At 37.5% G+C, this 15,814-nt stretch overlaps 1 protein-coding gene across 1 annotated transcript; it reads right to left on the reverse strand.

Moving 5' to 3' along the window:
* Window positions 1-1,610: 1,610 nt before the first annotated feature.
* Window positions 1,611-14,631, reverse strand: chpfa (chondroitin polymerizing factor a). Its single transcript, XM_081368340.1, has 4 exons — window positions 14,123-14,631; window positions 11,420-11,984; window positions 4,588-4,770; window positions 1,611-4,376 (listed from the first exon to the last, which is right to left on the reverse strand). Exons 1-4 carry the CDS (start codon window positions 14,431-14,433, stop codon window positions 3,114-3,116), a joined length of 2,322 nt encoding a protein of 773 aa, XP_081224466.1. The 5' UTR covers window positions 14,434-14,631; the 3' UTR covers window positions 1,611-3,113.
* Window positions 14,632-15,814: the final 1,183 nt, after the last annotated feature.

Here is a 15,814-nt window from a genome sequence, read left to right on the forward strand (position 1 = left end):
AACTCTACATCTCAAAAAACACACATTACTGATATTTACAGCCTGATCTCGTGAGAACTATTTTGGCGAACGAAGGTGGCGATTTTGCATGTTTTTTTTTTTTTAGAGAAAACCACATTTCTGTCCAAAATGTTTTTCCATTGAATATTAATTGTTTTTACAAACTGGACAATTTTAAGTGGTAATTAACAGCACGATAAAGATAATGTACGGAAATGTATAAAGAAACAAATGTTTAATCTAAAAGAGCAGCATAATATAACATTTTATGACATATTAATCGAAAGTTCCCCCAATGGTTGCAATCTCATCTAGATATCAACTAGAAAGTTCAAAATGAAGCATTTTTAAGCACTTGTTAAAGGGATAGTTCACCCAAAAATGAAAATTCTGTTATCATTTGCTCATCTCATTCCAAACTCTGACTTATGTGGAATATATATATATGGAATGAAATGAGCAAATGATAACAGAATGTGTATATATACTGTATATATTCATATAGTTCAGATGCAAAAGCCTCTAAGTGCCATCTGAAATTTTCTAGAATGATAATTTTTATCAAGCTCGTATATTTAAGTTCAGTAGTTTCACTTAAATGACAATTAATAGGTCATTTTCATTTTCATTTATATATATATATATATATATATATATATATATATATATATATATATATATATATATATATATATATATATATATATATATATATATATATATATATATATATATATATATATAATGAACATTGGTTAGTGGTAACCAAACCGTTTTGGTGATCATTTACTTGCACTGTATGAAAAAAAAAAAATCTCAGACATTTCTCAAAACATATTTTATGTTCCACAGAAGAAGAAGAAAAAACTTCTAACTTATTCAAACTAATAAGGTTTGGAATGACTCGAGGGTGAGTAAATTATTTTCTTTTTTAGGTGAACTATCTCGTTAAACATGCCAGATTTATATACATATACATATATAGTTAGTAAATGAGTGTTTTTCTGAATCTCACAGTCTGCCACTTGCAGGGGGATAAAAACATTTTTGCGTGTGTTAAATGTCAAATATTTTACTGCTGATGTGGTTTCAGTCTAATTTTGTGCAGTTGTATACATATATACAACTGCACAAAATATATAAACAACAATAGCAATGTTCGGAATAACAAAAATGCATGATTGTTGGTTGTAAATTTTGTCTATACAAGTGAACTGCTGGGAAAAAGTTAAAATGGAGTGAAACTCTCCTTATGTAAAATGAGTCCTATATAATTAGATACTGCTGACTTCAGATGTCTTTTGCTTATGGGTTCACTGTGTGCCCAAAGGCAGTCTGTGTGGTTAAGGCCTCTAAAGAGGACATATAAATAGAGGTGAAAATATACAGGATCTCCTTAAGACTGATGTTTAACCCATTGGGTCTTGATTTGTAACCTTTCATTTTTGCTGCAGTAATGGTCACAGAAAAATATATGCATTAACCATCTTATCGGTTGCTCTGGTACGGACTCTCTGTCTGACCTGAAAATAAATACCAAATGCAATATAAACAGTATTAAGAAATGACCTGATGAAAGTAAGGGAGAAAAAAGACAAGCGCTTATGTTGATCTGAGCCCTAAAATAAAGTCTTTATTTAAAAATGTGTACAATAATATTAAAACAAAATACAATAGATTTACAGAGAATATTTATAGTGAAAAAAAATCAACAAAGGTGAGGTTAAGAAACAGTCTTGTGAAAGTATACATTTCTGAGGAGCTGTAATCCCACGCTCCTTTGCTGACCCCTAAAGGCCTGTAGCGGCCACGCTCATTCTGTGATGAGTCCATTCATGTTGTGCATGTGTCGTTTAAAAACGTACAAAACATCACTTTGTAAAACCTTTCACAGCTCTTGTATGCACAAACATTTGACATCCAGCATCATGATATTGTGTAACATAACTCAGTGTACTGCATTAAGTTTATGATTGCTTAAATAAAAAAAATTCAACACAGCACTAAGTAAATACAGCAAACACACGTACCATGTACACGTGTACACATGTACCCACAAAAAAACAAAAAAAAAACGTATATAACCCAATATGTTCCTACAGAAACACATTGTGTTGCAGAATGGTCTGTAATAGAGGCTCTCTGTAGTGCATCTTCAAAAATGCATCATCAAATGTATATTTCATCTGGAGTGTTTCCATCAGCAGGCTCTAAGCAGACCATCTGAATAGTATTGCACTAGTATTGCACTCCTCTCTGGTAGACAGCTCAGGAACTTACTATAACTGTGTAATGCACCCTATAATCTTTCTTGAACAAAATGAATTGCTTTGACAGGCTTATTGTGCAACATTACTGTAATCCAAGGCAGATTTGCAATGAAACTGTTAGTGCAAAACTTTAAAAAGTTAATTGTTTAATCAGAAAAATCTCTTTGAGGTGGTATCGATAGTACCAATAAGTATGCATTTAAATGCAGGTATTTGTAATAATATCTGTGCTCTTCTGTTCAGTATTCAAGCATAAATTATACATGGAACAATGCCGGTTGAAAAGCTTCGGTCAAAATTGTGTATTGTCTTGACATTTGTTTCTTTGGCACTAATGGTCAGTAAGACTGAGATTTTACAGGTTAGCGCTATAGGGTTAATAAATTCAGTACCGAGTGTGAACTGACGTTTAAAAACGTTTCAACAACAATAAACCCACTGCTAGAACACAGAATCTGGATATGGTTCCTTCATACTACAAAAACCCTGTTATGTTAAATAAACAATTAAAACTCCTTTAAACAAATCTGATTGAGCAAAAGTGACAAGTCAAAAGTATAGTGAAAGGATAGCATATTTTTGAAGGCACAGCGATTTAGGTGTGTTACGGTAGTGATCATTTCAACAGCTAACAGCTGCTTGGTTTAAGAGCCAACATAAAGAGATAGCAAATATAAATCTATTTATTTGCCTATTTTTAAGTTAGTTTAAATAGTTTTGATTGGTACCGAGAGCATTTTTGATGTGTTCAGCATTGTGACTCCACAGACCACCTACTAGTAAAGCATCAGCCCAATGGACGGAAAACTGTTTATCGCCCCTTAGTCATTTCAAGGTTAGATTTTAAGTACTGTTGCCTTGTTCCTGTTCAAACAGCAGCAAGGCGAGCTGAGAGCGTGATCCAAGGCTGTCGAGGGTGCTCTGCACACACCTCTGGTAAATATCTTCACTAAGACGAGGATTACATGGCTGGTAGCTGTATTTTTGATGCAGGGCCGGCTCCACTGCTCGGAAAACATGGAGGCCAGAGTATTTGACGAACATTTCATATATATCCAGGTTCTCCAGGATCTCCTCGTTCTCCTGGACATCCGAAGACATGCGCGTCCGGGTCGTCATGTAGTCCGAGTTGTAAAAACATGCTTCGGTGAAGGAACTGCGATCGAAGTGGCCAGCCTCTTTGACCAAATCCAAAGTATTGGGAAGAGGCTGGTTATGATAAGCAATGTCAGGATTGTAGTATTGGAAATGGATGGGAAAGAACACCTGCCAGTTGTTGATGGAGTTCATCCGACAGCGATTGAGGAACTCGGAGTTGATGCTGGTTTTCACGGTTGCGATGAAGAACAACGTGTCAACCGGGTGCTTCTTGGAGATGATGTCCATAAATTTGATTTGAGAGGGACTTTCGCTTTTAACGCTGATCCAGGGGATTTTGACCGTAGGATAACGGTGCTCGCAAGCATTGATTTGCGCTTTGACACTGGCGAAGATGTCATTCTGGTTGACTTGTTGGGCCTCAACTGGATCGTAAATAAAGAGAAACGTCAAGATGGCATTCTCACTGGTTTCGAAGGCGTTTGCGGCGTACACTTCTAAAAACTGCTGAACATGCTCTCGGTCTTGAAGAGTGATGGGTAAGATGATGTGGACTCTAGTTGCTTCTGTAACATAAGGCATGGGGATGATCTCAATACGACTGAGAGGCCTAACCAGGTGGACCCTCTTGGTGATTGAGCGACTGTGTCCTTTCTGGTTAACCACCTCCAGCTGTAGGTCCAGGGTGTACTCCATCCCTCTGGTGGGGTCAAAGCGCCTGTATCCATTAATAAGCTGCTGCTTCTTCAGGTGCAGAACCGGCTTGTACTTCTTGTTCAGCTCACCCATAGCCGTCTCAATGACGTCGGCTACGTCCAGCTTATCGATTCCACGGAGCTCGCACTTCGGAGAGCCATCAGTGCAGGAGTACACCTGATCTTCGGTGAAGTAATCCCACCGCAGAACCTCGAAACGTGTTTTGGGCTCAAAGGGTGGATTGATTCCTACTGGCCACAAGGCACTACGGTTGCCCTCAAAAGCCACCAAACTCACATTTTTTATTTCCGCCTGTTAAACAAAGAGGTGTGGGATACCATTAAAGCATTTTAAGATATTTGATGAGCAGGTTATTACCTCCATTCAGGATTTTATAGCAATTTTATACCACCCTTACAAAAAAGCACATAATGACTCACAGTGCACAAAAGGTCAAAAGAAACCACTCTTTCTTCTCAGTTTGGCATTGGTACTAGTCAGAACAGGTTTAGCATAGGTGTACCTGCAGTTTTTCGATCTCTTCGTATGTCTTCTGCAGCTCGATCTCAGTGAAGTGTTTGTGAAGTCTGTACATCTGCTCAGGATCAGACACTGGGTGGACGGTCAGTGCATTATTAAACTGCACATTATCTTCCTTACTAGGGTCAGAATTTTTTCCCATTTCATAATAATAATACTTCTGCCCCTGAAAAACAAAAAACAAATGTAAAAATAAAGTATGGTTAGTGAGAGGTTTTTATTTCAAATGTCAATTAGTGTGCCGTTTAATTGTGCATGCTCATTGCTCCTACTTTTACATTTAAAACATCTAACGCTCACTTAAATGTAATCTTTAAAAACGCTGATTTAATAACACTGTTAATCTGTTAAACTGAAATTTTTAGCAAATCTCAAAATTAAATAAGACTGATTTAGTGATTATATATATATATACACACACACACACACACACACACACACACACACACACACACACACACACACACACACACACACACACACACACACACACACACACACACACACACACACACACATTTTTGTATCTGCCATTTATCAGCCAGAACATAAAAAATAATTGTTGGCTTATCTGTATCAGCCAGAATTTAATATTGGTTTATTCTTTTGGAAATCATTGTTCAGAGTAGGTACTTCTTCGGAACACTTGCTCCAGGTCGCAACAAATTATGTTTAAGCAAAGTAAATGCAATTTTGCTCCTGCAAGAGCTCTGCTCTAAACAGATGTAGGAGGCATTACAATGATGTGCTGAAAGACAGGAGGTGCTTTGACGGTAAAGGCAGAGGTGGATTTATAACTGGATGAAATGCCAAAATGGAGACAGTACATCATGTTTAGTGTGTATTATTCACTGACTCTTTCTCCCCAGTAGCTCCACACAGACCTCAGACATCTAATGCTCCTCTGATGGATTAATAGAGGTATCTGTACCTGTTTTAAGAACAGATTAACCAGAGGACCTCAGACCCCTCCAAACAAAAGTGTGACATATGGTTTAGTCTCTAAAGGTGAGATTCAATTTAAGAGCTGTGATTCTGTCTGGGCCAAAGGTACAATGGTAAAAAAAATAGACAAACGTGAAACAAATGTTTAGCTTAAATTCTTATGCTTCTTTGCAATTAACAATAAAAAAAGTTGCCAGTATTGATATGACTAGTTTGAGTCATAAACTCGTTTTTCTTTTCTTCTAAACTTTCTAGTTTCAGAGTCCAATACAAATTTCAGCAGCTGTATTTACAAGCTAAATGAAAGACCGGAGAAAGACCTCTGAAGCATTAAAGAGAAGGCGAAAAAAGAGGTTTAGAGAAGTACTTGAACCACAAAAAAAGTGTGAGGTCTATGCAAGGCCTGCATTAAAGGCATTTACTCCATTTCTGGGCAACTGACAACTGTTTTATGTGGCTCTAGAATGTGTATCTCATACAGACAAGGAATTAAATACACTAGCCAATTTCCAGAGCAAATTTTCATTTTGAAATTTTAGTGGGGGATTCAAAAAAAAAAAAAAAAAGGCCAGAGATTGCATTAAAGAAAATGTTATTAAAAGGCTGCATTTTTAAATAAATGTATATAAAATACACACACACATTTTTTTTTTATACTTTAAAATAATTGTATCTGCCTGTTAAGTTATTATTATTGTTGTTGTTGAGAAGTGGTTAAGGGGTGGTATTTGATCTCTATTGCATTTGAATATTTTGCATACCATATGATGTTGGATATTTGTAGTAAAATTTGGTAGGGAAACCATATTAACCACCCACAATGGATAGTTGAAAAGTTCTTTCTGTATTAAAAAAAATGTAGAAATCATAAATATTGCCAGAGGAGATGCAATACAAATGTATTAAAAATGCTGTCGTAGAAGATTATTCCCACAAAGCATGCAAAGCATCCCACATGCATATATTCTTTATCATGCTTCACATTTCCTGTAGTCCTTTATAACTTAAGTAAAAGAAGCAAAAACAAAGTGTAGGGCAGTGCTGCACAATATCTAGGGGCGCACTGGCCTGTGGGGTGCAGACACTAAGAACCTGAGCCGATTAGACCGCATAAAGAGAAAAGTGAATCTAATCTGATCAAGCTATTAAAAGAACAAGAGAAAACACTAAGCCACAATTTGCACCATTCTAAACGAAATCACAGCAGCATGAACAACTTAGACCAAACAAGTAAAATGTATAAATATGTATAAGTGAATTTAGCCATTTATAAAACAGGCCTTATGGATCAATAGTCAGTAGTATTTGTATTACATTTTAATCATTATTTAAATAAATTTCTGGTCAAGTGGAAAGAGCAAATCTAAATAGAGTGTTTAGCTAAGGATGCCTAAACATTTCTACTAGAAACTTGATAGATTATAATTATAATTTATTTATTTTTTGCTATGTAATTGATGAGTGCAGTTAATTAATTGTGCAATTAGTGTGTGTGTGTGTGTGTGTGTGTGTGTGTGTGTGTGTGTGTGTGTGTGTGTGTGTGTGTGTGTGATTAAAGACCAGTGCTCTTAGAGCACCAAAATGATATTGTTTGAATTTCATAATAAAATGGACAGAATTTGAGAAGTTGAGAACTGCTTCATATTAAAAGTAACATAGCACAAAGCTTTTTGCAATTATTGGATGGCAGGCACGCAATAAATTCTTAAAAGATTTTAGATTCAAAAAACATTTTATTACAGATTAAAATCAAGAAATTAATAATCCTCTGTCAATCCAGAGCTAGGATTACGATTGTGTTACGAAAACAAATCAGAGAAGAGCGAATTAAACATCTGTTTCGGTCAGTGATTTCGGCCTGAAACTGAAAGCTTCGGCAGCCAAAATTTTGGTCTATCCCTATTTCAGACTCTTTCTTGCCCTCTCTTTGTGGGCACTGCTGAATTCCCAGACAGGCTCTGTGCAAACAGGGATCTGTAGATGCAGAAACAGTCACTGACTTGCATCACTCTAACCCAGAGAGAGAAACACAGGAGAACTGAAACTGAATGTGGTGTGTTGAGAGTCCCAACCTATCCTTACAGGAGTCAGAAGAGACAGACTGCAAAATCTAAAAGGTATTTCAGGTGAGAAAAGTCATGATGCCATATTACCATTGCAAAAAACAAAAACAAAAAAAAACAACAACATTCCGAACGAGTACTGTTTTGTACTGTTTCTATGCTTGAAGACGGTGGGAAGAGCAACTAGAACACGTCTTGAATTTAATTCCAGCAGTTACTGGCAGTGAGCGTAAAGACCTGGATAGAGGTGAAACTTCAGATGTTGCGATGACTGACAGACTAAAGCAGCAGACTGGAGACCTTCCCTTTAATTGCTGATAACAGCAGCCTATTTCAAAGGAGACATCTGAATCGTGTCTTCGGTTGTTGCATACGTATGCCGAGTTGAAAGGCAGTGAGATTTAATTTCATCAAGAATAAGGCTCCGCTGGGTCCTTGCAGTAATACTGAGACACACTAGTATAAAGCTGTCTGTCATCATCAAACACCGCAGGTTTACCACAGGGAGTCTGACTCTCTTCAATCAAGGCCACAGAGATGGAAATTACAGACACTGATAGCTCATTCAAACAATCATGAGTTGAAAATATGCCAAGTATTTATTTATTTTTACACAAAAGCATTTCCAATAATACCGAGGTCTAGTATCTCCACAGACATTTTTCTAACAAACATAATTATGATTATGTGTGGAATAAAAACAATGATAATACTCATATAATTAGATCCCTCTGTGGCTTCTTAACTTGTAAAATTCCCTAAACACCACCATTACACTTAATTGTATGATTAGCATGTGGTGCTCCAAGACATATGCCATTTAAGTGTGTTTAAATGCACTTAAAGGCTTTGAACTTGAACTTAAAAGGTTTGATTTGAGCTGCACTAAACAACATGTATTTTTAAAATGTCACGTAAATGATTTAGTGAAATCACTTTAGTGAAATTGTATCAGGCAGTTTTTTTGGAGTAAGTCTGACTAATAGAGCTGGATAATGCGATTGTAGCTCAGCCTCATCCAGCATGTAAACACGTTAATCAGACTACATTTGGCCTCGGGTTGTGCGCTTGCTCTGAAAAACAGTGGTGACGTGCAGCATGTATCAGATCCTTTGATGCTCCAAAAAGCACATCCATCCATCATAAAAGTAATCCATACAGGGGTTAATGAAGGCCTTCTGAAGCAATGCTTTTTTGTAAGAAAAATATCCATATTTAAAACTTTATAAACTATAATCACTGGCTTCCGGCAACGGCAGTACGCGGGTTCACGAGAGAGTAGAGTTCCAGAAGGGTGACCTCTGACCAGTGGCGTAACTTTGTTTTAAAAAGTGGGTGGGACAGGTGGGCGATTCGGTTCTGGGGTGGGGTGGTGGGGGGGGGGGGTGTCTGATTAATTCGGTTCGAGAGTAGAGATAAAATCCCGAGGCACACGCACACTAGCACACACGCAAGGTCTCTCGCTCCCTCTCTCAGCCTCTTGCTTCCGGGAGATTTTAACTGATTTGCGGGCATCAGGGAGCCGCTATCAATATATGGGAGACTCCCGGAACTTCCAGGAGACTTGGGATGTCTGCAAATAGTATCCGCGCCACTGATCGCAGCGGCAACGAGCACTTTGATCAGTTGATTTAAAAAACAACACATTTCAGCGCTAGATCGCCTCTTATTTAAAAAACGAACGAAATGAATGCTCTGCCAGTTAACTGGAGATGTTTTGTTTATTTGTATTGGTACATTCGTGCCACGAGATGTTTCAAAAGTGGTGGGGACAATATCGACCTTAGAAAATAGTGGTGGGGACATGTCCCACCCGTCCCACCCGCAAATTACGCCTATGCCTCTGACCCTACGTATGACGTAGCTCCTATTCTCTTATATCGAAATCCTTCGACATTTTTCTTTAAACCTTCACGTTTTAGACTTCTAATTCCTGACCTGGTTTTTGTTTTATTATATCCTCTGTACTTCCGCATTCATCAATTCTCACCAAAACTTATGCCTACGTCATATGTAGGGTCAAAGGTCACCCTTCTCCAGAACTTGTGAATGTGCGTAAGGCCGTAAATATGGATGTTTTTCTAACAAAACCCTATTGCTTTGCTTCATAAAGCATTTTTAACCCACTGGAGTCATATGGAATACTTTTATGATGAATGTATGCACTTTTTGGAGTTTCAAAAACTTGGGTAAAGTTCCATGCCATCACAAAGCTGGGAAAAGCCAGGATACTATTTAATAACTTCAACTGAAAGTCATATAAACCTAGGATGGCTTGAGGGTGAGTAAATCATGGGGTAATTTTAATTTTTGGGTGAACAAGGCCTATCCCTTTAAATCACAGGTCTGAAACTACTCCACCGCTCAAAGAATTTGAGGTCAGTAGGATTTTAGTTTTTGAAAGAAATAATTTTTACTCAGCAAGGATTAATTAATTAACTGAACATTAATTAACTGAAAAAAAGAGAGTTATAGCCTAATATTTATGTTACAAAAGATTTCTATTATTTCAAATAAATGCAGTTCTTTTAATTTTTCTATTCATCAAAGAATCCTGAAATCACAATTTCCACAAAACTATTAAGCAGCACAACCGATTTCAACACTGATAATAATAAGAAATGTTTCTTGAGCAGAAAATCAGCATATTAGGATGATTTCCGAAGGATCATGTGACACTGGAGACTGGAGTAATGATGCTGACAATTAAACTTTGACATCACAGGAATAAACTACATTTTAAAGACCCCCTGTGGTAAAAAAAAAAAAAAAAAAGTTTCTAATGTTGTTTATATGTCTTTAATATGCTTTAATACAAACCATGAGCAAATTCATCAGTCAACACCATTGCTAAGTCTCCTTAAAACTGCAGTTTGCCAAAGACTAGTCTCAGCCTCAGACGTCGTCACACCCAACAGTGAATGTCTGATGGCACACAAAATGTCATTTTATTGGTTGAATTCTACAGGATTTCCTGGAGACGTTTTGTGATGTGTTCTTTAATGGTTCATCTAGAAACTTTGTAACGCCAAACCCCCTCATAGAATAAGGAAGCCATGGTGTTTACAACTGTGAAAATGAGCACATCACTTGTAAGGATCAACTAAACACTGTTTTTTTTTTTTAAGTATGTGAAGTTTGCAGTGCCACTGTTGCAGTTAACTTGCACAATGTTCTTGAATGAATAATTTATTAGATCAAATTAAAATGTTTACGCCCCTAAACATGACATGGAACAAAATGAACTGTGAGTGATTGCTTTACATGACAGTCAGACGTTGTTGGCCGGTCCTTGGCCAATGAAAGCTGCTATGGAGTCCAGACCTTCTGCCGTCAGTCTGAAGGTCTGGCTACGCGAGACTAATCAAACTAAACCTAACTAAACGTGTTTTGAAACCGCCCCTGTTCCCTACATAGACATCAGCGTTCATATCCAAACTAGACATCACTACCGTAGACATCAGTGTTTATATCCAAACTATAAACTTTTATCCCAGTTCTTCTGTGATGATTTTAATGATTTTTTACAAGATTTTTAAATGCCGTTTCATCCCTCCCTACACATGACAACTGTTCCCTCTGGATCAGAGGCAGCGCCAACGCAGATTTAAATGTCTGCTGTGATCATACAAGTTTAAGGTTAAATAGACAAAGGTTTAATAGCCGAATCGTTGTCATTTAGGAATAAGATCGCATGGGTGTTTGAATCGAGATCACAATCTCTTAATGATTAATCATGCAGCTCTAAGACATACTGAAACTATTTACTTATCTGTAAACTTCCACTGAAAGCAGGACTTATCTCACCTTAAATTCTTCCACGCAGTTCGTATCAGCATAGTCAATGATGCATCGCCCAAGCCACTCGTCATGTCTGGCGCTGAGGATGTCGTTCCTGCAGTTCTCCAGGAAGGGCTGGAGTCTTAACAGAAGACTGCGGGACAGCAGGTATCCGAACCCCCCATAGCAATACCTCCCCTGCATCTCACCTCCGATGAACTCTTCTGGGCTGCCCATGTAAAGCACCCGGTCCATACTCAAGTGTTCCACCAGAGCCTTGATACGATCCGCCTGCGTGTACGTGTCATCCTGGGCGAGGTAGAACCAGTCGTACTCTGTGATGTAATGTTCTAAAATGTACTTGATGGTCTGGAACATGTTCCAGATGAGGCGTTCATCACCGTGGGTGACCACGATCATCCCGTGGGGTATCTTGTGGCTTCGTGTGCCAGTGAAGAACACAACATTGTCCAGATGATGGCTTATGGTGCGGTTGACGGCCACACCCAGAGTGTTGATGGTGTTTTTGGATGTGAGTATTCCCACGAAAAGACGCTCTCGAATTCCCAGCTCTGTGCTGATGTATTTCGCCCTGTGGAAACAGACAGACCATTACAATTTAAAACTCATGATTGTTTAACTCAGGACTGTAACTTTGTCATTGCAATGATTAACCACACCAATCATGGAAGACTGTTTCCAGTTAAAAAAATAAATAAACTGGTAATTTCAGAGATAAGGTTTAAAAAAAGAAATTTGGCCACATTGTGAGATTTCAACTTTCAGTTGCATGTTATAAAGCTAAAATTGAAAGTAAAACTATTATAAAAACTAAAACTAATTATAAATATATATACTGTATATGACGCAAAAAAAACGCAGATTGGGAGTGGAAAGTTCTACGCGTGATCTTCTGATGACGCACAAATTAAAGAACACAAACGCAGCTGGATCATTTCCATAATGACCAACGCAATCTACCAACAGCAGAGCAAATTAGGCTAGCGTCTGGTTTAAGACATGCTTTTTTGGGCATTAAATAATGGCGCAAACACCAGTGAATTGACTAGTGCAAACCTTAGTAAATCACCTTGCATAAATCATTTAAATACTCTCCTTCCATAAATTTTGCGTCTGAAAGAGAAACTTACAAATGCACATGCAATAACGTCAGTAGATGTAGTAGCCTAGTTGGCAGAAGTTTTTTAATGGCAAAAGTGTGTTTGCACTGGCGCAAACTGTTAGTAAATCTGGCCCCAGATTTGAAGCCTATAGTGAATATTCGATCTCAGGTTAAATTCAAACAAACTGGGAGACATTTTTCAACTACTCATGAAGTGTTTGAAGCCATTATCATTGACTTTTCTTCCTTTAAAAAGCTGTCTCCAAGTTGGGAAAGGCTATTCTAGTTACTTTATCTACAGTATTTGTGCAATTCTTGATCATTTCCAGACCTGTGATTTGTGATTAAAATGGTTAAGACAATTAAAAAACCACTAAATATTTTGACATTTTTGGCTTGGCCCATTTTATTTGCCCAAGAGTATGTATATACTGGGTGTGAGCCTGAAAACAAATGTTTCAGATAAATTTAGCAGTCAACTATCAGGATACAGCTTTGTAAACCAGTGCTGGGAGAAAGAGGTTAGTATGAGGTCAACGTGAACTGATAACCAAAGACAACTGACCCTTTCATGTTATGGGATTAGTTAACAACAGCACTGTCTGTAACCTTCCTAATTTACCTCAGTGTATTGTAAGCGTTGACTGAAATGGAGAAATTAGCAACATGGGAGCCACCCTTAAGGATTATAGATTTCCCAATGGGACGTATCAACTGTTACAGTTACAGTATAAGCCTGCCACAGGCCTGTTTCATTTCATTCCCATGAAAAAATATTGAAATACCTCTTAGTGTTTGAAATGCCACTGAGTCATTGGCAATCTTGTTGCAAAATTCTTTAAATAGCAAAAGCAAATATTTGAATTATCTGTAATTGTCAAAGCCTAAACCACCAGCATTGAAGTCACATTACTAAAAGCTGAAGCCAAACTCGAAGCTTTCTCGGTTATAGTAGTATTTTGTGATCTTTAACAACTTAAATCACTTATCTTGCCAAAATACCATTAGCTTTTATGCTAGTAGATACTAACATGAATAATGTAAAGATTTTATGTTGCAAAATACAATTTTAATCTCAACGTTCTTTAATTTTGAGGAAATCATAAACACGACTGATTTACGAAAAGAATAACCAAACTTCTTGAAAACAGCCTTCAATTCCAGCATAGGTAAACAACAACATGAGAACAGAGAAGCTTGTAGCCTATAGCCTACATGACTTAGGCTATTATTATTCACAGCTGTTATTCATAATAATAATTACTGCACTTACACGTTGACCTCAACCCAAGTAAGTTACTCTATCCCCTAAGTGGGCTACTTTAGATTTTAATTAAGATATAATTTTTCTGTCACCAATAGAGGATTTGATTGTCTTTGGGGACATTTAGAGAATTTGTGTCTCTATCAGTAGGCTATACTAGTATACATAATGGTGTTTTTAAATTAAACAAGGTAAGTTAGGCCTACATCAGGATGCCTGTTCAAAAATACATACATCGACTGGCCTAGATAATTATGCATTATGTTGTTTTAACCTGGGATGTTGTTTTTGGCGTGAAACACAACATAAAAGATAGATGAAGCAGGCTGAATGGTCTGTCTACCTGAAAAGTTTCTTGGACTGAGTCTGTTTCACTGGTTTATATGGGATTATTCTCGGCTGGAAATCCTCCTCCTCCTCCTCATCCTCCTCCTCCTCCTCACCATCACTCCCAGGGGAAATAGAGTTAGGTCTCCGGGCTCCTTTCAGGCTTCCATCCCGGGATAAAACGATTCCTTCATCTCCTATGGCATTAATATCACAGCTTTCTTCGACCCAGCTCACACTCAGCAAACTCAGAGTAAATCCCAGAGAGATCCCGATAATAACCGGGCCGATCGGCCTTAACAGACTGATCAACATAGAAAACCTCATTGTACTCCGACTTCTAGTGCAGTACACACCTCCTTTAAGCGCGACCTTCTGAACAGAGTAGGGCACATTAAGAAAGCGGTTCAACTACTAACGGAAACGTATTTGACGTATTCCTTTCCTGTAACTGTATCACCTTCGTCCAAATTATTGAGACATTCGTACGTGTCAGTGGCTCTGTCGCTCCTCCCTGAGGAAATCGAGAACCCCGCCCACAAGATCAAACGTCATTCCAAAGAGCCAGGGCATCCTCCTAATGGGCGGGGTTCATATGTATGTAGGCGGGGCGTTTCCGCTCGAAGCCCAATAACATTTAAAGCTACTGTCTCTTTGTAATGACGGTTGATCCTGGAGGCTAAGCGGTCCCATGGTAACCTGAACAGAATCCACTTTACAAACATCATAACATTTTACATTTTCTGTCATGAGCTCGGACTTGATAATGCCTACTTCTTGTACTCTAAAGCTTATTAAATGAATAATTATTTTTCCACGAGAGGGCGTTGTGGGCTCATATTTAGTCATGACTGACTAGGCTACTATCAGTAAAATAAATGTCATGTTTAATAGCATAATAGCCTACTACTAATAATAATCATAAATTCATCGTCATGATTGGTGATATTTAAAAGCAATTATTAGACTTTTTTTTTCAACCAATGACGAATATAGTTGCAATGGAACAAGTTTATAATTTTCATAAATAGGCCTTGACATTTGAGGTTCCTAAATCCCATAAGTCATAGGAAAATTTGAATGGGTTGGGGGGATAAAGACAGTAATTTTATAAGATTACATTTATATTTGTCTTTCCATCTATCTATCTATCTATCTATCTATCTATCTATCTATCTATCTATCTATCTATCTATCTATCTATCTATCTATCTATCTATCTATCTATCTATCTATCTATCTATCTATCTATCTATCATATGTCTGTCTGTCTGTCTGTCTGTCTGTCTGTCTGACTATCTATTTATACTTTGCTTATGCATTGTGAATAACTAACTCTAAACACCTTTATAGCTGAACTTTTATTTATTCACTGTAGTTTTATTAGATTTGTGTGTTTGTTTTTGCAAAGAAACCATTCCAGTAAAGAATTCTCTTTCAAATATCCATGATTTGATCCTTGAATTCTACAGTAACTTAACATGAGTGAAAATGTAAGACCCACCCAAATCTCTCTGACACATCACACACAAACACACTGAGTGGAAACAATTTCTTTACGGACCACAAAACCCCCAGAGGGAACGTTTCCCTCACTGAGCTCTTTGTTCTAATAGATCAAGGGTGTGTTAGATGTTATCAAGCATATTTGCATGTTTACCTAAGAACGACACATCACAGTGGAAACCCTTTCCTTTGGAAATCACAG

This window comes from Scardinius erythrophthalmus, assembly GCF_964197995.2.
Source record: "Scardinius erythrophthalmus genome assembly, chromosome: 6".
NCBI classification, from domain to species: Eukaryota; Metazoa; Chordata; class Actinopteri; order Cypriniformes; family Leuciscidae; genus Scardinius; species Scardinius erythrophthalmus.

Bases quoted from the DNA above. Each gene is read 5' to 3' on its own strand.
- chpfa (XM_081368340.1), bottom strand. From the start codon at position 14,433: ATGAGGTTTTCTATGTTGATCAGTCTGTTAAGGCCGATCGGCCCGGTT. The intron at 4,771-11,419 runs GTGAGATAAGTC...TTTGTTTTTCAG, and splicing joins ACTGCGTGGAAGAATTTAAG to GGGCAGAAGTATTATTATTA. The intron at 4,377-4,587 runs GTACACCTATGC...TTTGTTTAACAG, and splicing joins AAGAGATCGAAAAACTGCAG to GCGGAAATAAAAAATGTGAG.